The sequence below is a fragment of the Tupaia chinensis genome, unplaced genomic scaffold, assembly GCF_000334495.1.
Source record: "Tupaia chinensis unplaced genomic scaffold, TupChi_1.0 Scaffold000612_1, whole genome shotgun sequence".
NCBI lineage: Eukaryota > Metazoa > Chordata > Mammalia > Scandentia > Tupaiidae > Tupaia > Tupaia belangeri.
The window spans coordinates 496,162-503,989 of record NW_006160131.1 but is presented as its reverse complement, the minus strand read 5'-3'; the positions used below and the strand labels follow the sequence as shown (position 1 = coordinate 503,989).

The 7,828-nt window shown below is 55.1% G+C and overlaps 2 protein-coding genes across 2 annotated transcripts in view; one reads left to right on the top strand and one right to left on the bottom strand.

Moving 5' to 3' along the window:
* RMND5B (required for meiotic nuclear division 5 homolog B) overlaps positions 1-5,329 on the top strand; it is a 15,841-nt gene extending 10,512 nt beyond the window's left edge. The window contains 6 exon segments of the mRNA XM_006158858.3: positions 931-1,031; positions 1,222-1,388; positions 3,139-3,304; positions 4,274-4,376; positions 4,461-4,614; positions 4,617-5,329. Of these exon segments, the coding sequence (XP_006158920.1) occupies positions 931-1,031; positions 1,222-1,388; positions 3,139-3,304; positions 4,274-4,376; positions 4,461-4,614; positions 4,617-4,681 (756 nt within the window). The 3' untranslated portion in view covers positions 4,682-5,329.
* NHP2 (NHP2 ribonucleoprotein) overlaps positions 5,281-7,828 on the bottom strand; it is a gene marked incomplete at its 5' end in the record, with an annotated part of 5,320 nt that continues 2,772 nt past the window's right edge. Inside the window, 2 exon segments of the mRNA XM_014591760.1 lie at positions 5,281-6,069; positions 6,427-6,532. Coding sequence (XP_014447246.1) covers positions 5,944-6,069; positions 6,427-6,532 — 232 coding nt within the window.

Sequence of the window (7,828 nt, the reverse complement as noted above, 5' to 3'; positions counted from 1 at the left end):
CAGCAGGAAGGAGAGTTGGGGCACGGTGGGATCTGTTAAATGATGCGGGGATCTCTGGCTTTACCATCTGGTCTCAAATGAATTGTTTGCCTTTTCTTTTCTTTTTAAAAAAAATATTTTAACTTTATTTATTCATTCACTTATTTATTTCAATTTGAGCAGAGAGGGATAGAGAGAGAGAAAGAGAGAGAGCAAGCCACCGGGTCCAGGATTCAGACCATGTGTGGCCATGTAGGAGTGTCTTAACCACCACATCACCTGCTGGTCCCAAATAAATACTTGTGTTTCAGGATCTCGACAGTGAGCGTCTGTGCCCACCAGAGCGTGATGACGAGACAGGGAGGACGCGCTGCCCCGGGTCTGCTCACACAGCAGCTCTCCGTTTCTCCGTCCTGTTGAGACTGGGCACGTGTTTTTCAAACTGCCAGGGCTGGGGCTCAAACAGTGCTGCTGGCCATGTGGGATTGGCTCCCTTAACCACTAGGCCACAGGACTGGCCCAGAAAAGGAATACTTCTTTTTTTTCCTCCAAAGAATTATTTAATTTTATTAATTATTATTGTTAATTTGACCAGAGAGAGAAAGTGAGAAAGCAAGCCACCAGGTTTGGGACTTGAATCATGGTCAGCCATGTGGGAGTCTAGCTCCTTAACCACCACGCCACCTGCCAGCCCTGGGAATACTTTTCTTATCATGCTACTTAGCAGGGGGCCTGGGAGCTGTCTCCAGCACCCTGAGGAGGTGAAGTTTACAGGCTGCACTCGGGAGTCAGCATGTGGCACCTGTCCCCCCTCCCCAGAAGTGAAATGGGAACCAGAGGGGCCCAGGATGGCTGGCAGGACCAGCTGGCTTTAGCCTGTCTTTGGCGAGGTTTATTGGCCTAACAGAATTACGGAGACGCTTCCTCCCAGCAGTGGGCTCTCTCCTACAGGAATCCACGCTGGATGTGGACTTGGATTTCAAGCAGCCTTTCCTTGAGTTGAATCGAATCTTGGAAGCTCTGCATGAACATGACCTGGGACCTGCGCTGGAGTAAGGAGTCCCTTTGCCTGACTCTCGGGGCCAGGGCTTGCCTGCGGGCTCCGTCTCACCCAGCGTACCCCACATGCCTCCAGCCCTGTCTCAGGACCTCACAGCAGCTCTCGGAGCCGTCCGCTCAGTCCTGATCGCCCAGGGCCCCTTACCCCCACCCTCCCACACTAAACCGACCCTTTCTTCCCAGGTGGGCTGTTGCCCACAGGCAGCGCCTGCTGGAGCTCAACAGTTCCCTGGAGTTCAAGCTGCACCGACTGCACTTCATCCGCCTCCTGGCAGGTGGCCCCGAGAAGCAGCTGGAGGCCCTCAGCTACGCTCGGCACTTCCAGCCCTTTGCTCGACTGCACCAGCGGGGTAAGGGCCCAGGTGCTGGGCCTGGTGCTGCCCCAGTATCTCAGCTGAGCACTCCCAGAGCCCCTTCAATAGCACACAGAGGGGTTCATGTACATTATTAGAAATACTGCATGAAACTCCTTTCAAGCCATGCATGTAAATATACGTGAAATACAAGTGGGCTCTCGTTTAGGCTTGGGTCCCATTCCCAAGACAAGTAATTCCATATGTGCAATTATTCCAAGATCCAATACTTGTGTTCTCAAAGCATTTCGGGTAAGAGATACTCAGCCTGTAATAACTCTTCCTCTAGATTCACTCATGCTAAATTATATTCTAGAGTAAATATTATGAGGGCCAGCAGGTAGCTTAGTACTTAAGGCACTAACTATACTCCCCTATGGCCAGTTGTGGTTCAAGTCCTGGATCTGGTGGCTTGCTTTCTCGCTTTCTCCCTCTCTCTGTCTGGCTAGCACATGTGCCCTAAAACAAATAGAAAAATAATAATTAATAAATAATGTTAAAGAAAAAATACTTTCTTTTTTAAAGAGTTATTTTATTTAACCTTATTATTACTATTTTTTAATTTGACCAGGGAGAGACAGAGGGAAAATAAGAAAACAAGCCTCCAGGTACAACTATGGCTGGCAATGTGGTAGTCCAGCACCTTTAACCATGACACCACCTGCTGGCCCCAAGAAAAAACATAAATATATAAAAATAAGTATTATGAAAAAATGTATTATGAAGGTACAACTATGGCTGGCAATGTGGTAGTCCAGCACCTTTAACCATGACACCACCTGCTGGCCCCAAGAAAAAACTTATAAAAATATAAAAATAAGTATTATGAAAAAACGTATTATGAAAACCCAGCAGTATTTAAATATTTTAGCTAGATGCTGCTCCCTCCTGAAAACTTTGAGCCTGGGACCTGGTATTAAAAAGGAAGATTATGGGACCAGCAGTTAGCGTAATGGCTATGTCACTGGACTCCCACATAGTTGACTGCGGTTCGAGTCCTGGACCTGGTGGCTTAAACTCACACCAGGCGTGCATGTGTGTGTGCCCAAGATCCCGAGAGGAGAATGGAGAAGGGATTGCGGCATGGCCATCCCCCCCTGGGGGATGATTTCTCGCTTTCTGTCTCTCTGTCTCTCTGTCTGTCTGGCGAGGACATGCGCCCTATAGCAGAAACCTCTAAAAAGAGAGAAAGAAAAAAAAGGAAGATTAGTGGGACTAGCAGGTTAGGGTTCTGGACTCCTACATGGTCAATCATGGTTCATGTCCCAGACCTGGTGGCTTGAAAACCACACTGGGTGCATGTGTGTGTGTGCACCCCAAATCCCGGGAGAATAGGGCAGAAGGGACTGCTGCATGGCCACTCCCAAGGGTGATTTCTCATTTTTCCATCTTACTGCCTCTCTGGTGAGCGCATGCGTCCTGTGTCAAAAGCTAAAAAGGAGGGGAGGTTGGCTAGTGCTGGTAGAGCCATCAGTGCCAGCTGAGACTCAGTCCTTGATGAGGCGGGAGGGCTGGAAGAGCTGCACGGGCACTCACCTTCCTACCTGGGCTGCTAGGTGAAGCTCGCTCCTGGCCTGCAGCAGCAGCCCTGGGTCTCCACTGCCCACTGAGTCTGAGATGCCTGAGGGCAATTCTGTTCTGTCTGGGCTCTGCGTGGGTCCCAACACAGCGCTGGACAGCCCCCCGTGCCCTAGGGATGGCCCCTCGCCCCTGCTCGCCCTGAGCTGCTGCCCTGGCTGCCTTGCAGACATCCAGGTGATGATGGGCAGCTTGGTGTACCTGCGGCTGGGCCTGGAGAAGTCGCCCTACTGCCACCTCCTGGACAGCAGCCACTGGGCAGAGATCTGTGAGACCTTCACGCGGGATGCCTGTTCCCTGCTGGGGCTCTCTGTGGAGTCCCCTCTCAGCGTCAGGTACAGCCCAGCCGTGGGAGGCAGCCCAAGCGGGAGGTATGAGGGGAGACTTCACCAAGGGCCTGCCATGTGCTTGGTGCCTCCAGCCCAGCTCTCAGCCACCCTCGAGCTGGGAGGCCCGTTTCTTAGAGAGGAAGGCATTGTAGCCTGAGGCCAGTGGCAGAGGCCCGGGTCCTGTTTGCAAGGGCTCTGGAGTAAGGCTCCTGCCCCTCCTGCCCTGCACCCCTGCCCTGCTACAAAGCCTTCCTGAGTGAGCTGTGCCCCTCCAGCCCACTCCCTCATCTTTCAATCACCCTTGCAAACTTCAGGGAGATGGGTGCTGAGTGCCATGCAGCACGTCTCCCCGGTAACGCTCTGCTCTCAGCACTCGCAGCAGCCCTGGAAGGCAGGGCACTTGAGCTTCGTGTTAACCTAAGCAGGTGGAGGCTCAAGGAGCTGACTTCCTCAAAGGAGTAAGGTAAGGGCACTTGGGCCTGGCCTGAGAGCCACGCGCTCCGCTGTGGAGGACAGTTGTCACAGTGCGTTTCACTCAGACTGGTCAAGGAACCTAACCCTGCACTCGGCACGGCAAACTGACCGCGCCAGCTAATTGTTATGACGGACCCAGGGTTTGAAGCACACTTCCCAGAACACTGGGTGATTCGGTCACCAGGACAGGCCTGTGCCATAGGGGCTCTTGCACTCGCAGCCCAGCTAAGTTGATGACCACTGTTAGAGAATTGCTCACGTCCCCAGGGGTCACACTAAGGACTTCCCAGCGGTTTGGGTGAGATACTGGCCCCTGGAGCGTCCCTAACTTGCCCAAGGATGCTCTAACCTGGGGATCTGTTAGAACGACCGTCTCGAGCTGGACACTCATCACGGCTCACCTGGCACTGCACCAGGTCCCTGCCGCAGCCATGGTGCGGGCCCTGACCGGCCTGTCCCGGCCTGTCCCGTCTGAGCCGTGCGGCCCGCCCTGCCCTGCAGCTTTGCGTCCGGCTGCGTGGCCCTGCCGGTGCTGATGAACATCAAGGCTGTGATTGAGCAGAGGCAGTGCGCCGGCGTCTGGAGTCACAAGGACGAGCTCCCGGTGAGGCCTGGGGGCGGCGTGCAGGCACCCGGGGTGGGGGCAGCTGTGACCGGAAGTGGGACTCACGCCCTCGCTGCCCCCCAGATTGAGATTGAGCTGGGCATGAAGTGCTGGTACCACTCGGTGTTCGCTTGCCCCATCCTCCGCCAGCAGACGTCGGATTCCAACCCTCCCATCAAGCTCACCTGCGGCCACGTCATCTCCCGCGATGCGCTCAACAAGCTCATAAACGGAGGGAAGTAAGTCCCCAGGCCCGCCCGCCCATGGAGCAGAACCCAGCAGATGGGAAACGCATCATATTTTGACTCCTACCAGGAATTCTGTGGAAGGGGGTTTTTACCCGAGCCGTGGCCTGCCTTGGCACGGTCATTGGCTTCAGTGGACTGGGTCCATCGCCGAGCGCCTGGAGAGGAGTGCTACCACGGGCCAAGGCCTTGGCTGGGGGGAATGGACCAACCACACCTGGCCGCTGGCTCCTTGACTGGTTGAGAGCTGCGGCCCCTGTACTCCACTCAGCAGCAGGATCCCTGCACCCCTGCCCTCAGTTCTCTCCCGAGCACGCAGCACCTGTGCCCACTGCTGCCCTCCCAGCCCAAAGTGGCCAGCCGTGCCCCCCTCCCCACCATATAGCCTCAACTGTAGGCCCTGTTTCCCACTGTGAATGGTCCAGGTGACCTAACACCGATGTTTTGTAACTCTGAGCAAATACACCCACAGCCCTTGCTCTGGCCAGCTTTGAGCAGTACTGACAAGGAACTGCCGCTGCCCACCAGCAGTGGGTGTGGCCAGCTGGCGCCCAGGCAGGAAGAGCATGGCTGGCATCTCTGCCCTGGGCACCGTCTTCCTTCCGTATTAGACACAACTGTATGGGACAATGAAAACGAAATGACTCGCACAGCACGGCTTACAGCTTGCAAACAAAAGCTTGGTCTTTGAGCCAGGTCTGACCCTCACCAAGCTCTTTCGTTTATTCAGGCGTCTGACAAAGCTTGGTCACCGTACTGAGGAGCCCTGGGCGGGGCCCGACAGCAGGAAGGGACCCAGGCTCATGTCTGAAAGGGCTGGGTTTCCAGGGCCACTGGGTAAAGGGAAGATCCTGAGGTTTTGCATTCAGCCTGTTTCCAAATTTACTGTGTGGGTCGGTAATGCTTCCATGAACATCACAGTGGCGCTGGAGGCTCCTGAGGGGACAAGGGGAGAGGACCGGGGGTCCCTAACACAAGGCTGCAGGCATCTGGAAGGGCACCGGCCCTGCTGCCGCGTCTTGCACCCCTATGTGGCCTGCTGGGGGAGGTGAAGCCCTCGGTGGGCAGCAGCACTGAGCCCTGAAGGCTGAGAGTCCTTGGGTTCTCGGGGGGAAGGGCTGCTTCCACTCCTGCCTGCCAGCTCCTCAGTCCCACGAGCAGCTGTTGGCAAGAGCACCCACGGCCTCGGCCCACTTTAGTCTTCGCATTTACTTCCCACACTTCATTCTTGGACCCGTCTTCAAGCTCGGCAGGAGACGGCACTGATGGGGAGGACGTGGCTTCACCCTCACGGAACAGCGCTCGGAGCTGCCTGGGTTTCGTCACAGGGGTGGGGGCAGGGCCTGCACCTCCTCCAGGCACTCATCGTAGGCCTCCTGGTAGTCCTCATGGGGCTTGACCATGATCACACAGGTGGGGCGCTTGGAGCCCGCGGCTGCCCCCAGGTCCTATGGAGAAGGGAAAGAAGGGGTGTCTGGAAAAAGGCCCTGCAGTCTGATGCCAGAGCCCCAACCAATGACCCAACAGCCTCACCTAGCCCCCAGCACATTCTATGTAAAAACATTTGAACGGGTTGCCGAATTTAACCCAAGCTTTCAAACCATGGTCTAGCAACACCAGGCTGACCCCACAGGTAGGACCGGTACTTTGCAGACACAGGTGCAGCAGCTTGGTTCACAAAGCACGTTCACGTGTTTTCGTTCTCACGGTCCAGGGAGCAGAGGGGCCAACACTCCGGTGGGAACCCCAACACTCAGGTCTCTGGCCCAGACCCTGATGCTGTCCAAGGCCGCAGAGCTCCTTACCGTCTTGGACGGGATGTAGACGTAAGGCAAGTTCCGATCCTCACACATGACCGGGAGGTGGCAGTACACCTCGATGGGCAGCGTGTCTCCTGCCAAAACCATGATCCTAAAACGAGAGGAACCCGTCATTTCTAGCGTGCACCTGCCCTCTTTCAGCTGTCACTTCTAGGCTGGGCCCTGGGGGTACAGACATAAATGAGATGCCTCCCTCACCCACAGAGCTGTTACTTTTGTGGACCTCCGACCCCTGGGGGGCCCAGATTACGTTTGGCAAGTGCTCCCTTCTAGGGAGATTGCTAATCTTTTTTTTTTTTTTGGAGAGGTTTTGGCTATAGGGCGCCTGGGCTCGCCAGACAGGCAGAGACAGAAAGAGAGAAATCACCCCCCCGGGGAGATGGCCACACTGCAATCCCTTCTTCTCCATCCTCCTCTCGGGATCTTGGGCACACACGCACACGTGCCCGACATGAGTTTTAAGCCACCGGGTCTGGGACTCGAATCACAGTCGACTACATGGGAGTCCAGACATGGGAGTCCAGCAACATAGCCATTACACTAACTGTTGGTCCCAGAGATTGCTATTTCTTGACAAATGCCAAAGGGGCCCTGAGGAGTAAGCTCAGCTCTCCCTAGAAAGTTAGAAAAGGTTTCAACGAGAAGTGACGCTTGAACAGAAAGCTGAGGGCTGAGCATCTGTCAGGCAGCCCGTGGCGCAGCCCATGGCGGGCCTGGGTGCAGGAAAAGCCTAAGGCTGGGAGAATTAGGATTGCACCAGATGCTGGCTATTGGGAACCTGGGACAGCTTCAGGATCCAGGATGGGGGGCAGGTGGGTAAAGCTGGAGAGATTGGCAGGGGACACAGAGGAGAGCCTCGAGTGCCAGGCTAAAAATCATGGGCTCTATCTCAAGAATGACAGAGTGGGGCTGGCAGGTGGCATGGTGGTTAAGGCACTGGAATGTAGCTGACTGGTTCAAGTCCTGGACCTGGCGATTTGCTTCCTCATTTTCCCTTTCTCTCTGTCTCTCTGGTCAAATGAAAAATAATGGTAATAACAAAACTAAATAGTTTTTTTTAATCTTTAAGAGCCAGCAGATGACGTAGTGGTTATATCACTGGACTCCCACATGGCCGATCACGGTTAGTCCCAAACCCAGTGGCTTGAAACTCATGCTAGGCGCGTGCGCATATGTGCCCAGGATCCCAGGAAGAGACGGGACTGCGGTGTGGCCATCCCCCTAGGGGGTGACTTCTCACTTTCTGTTTCTTTCTCTCTTGCTCTGGCGGGAGTGCATGCCCTAAGACCAAAATAAGACTGGGAACCAATGACAGCTTGTCAGAATCCTCAGCTAGGGATGCTGGCTGGCAAGATGTCAGGACTCTGGTGCCGGGTCCTCCGCAGCC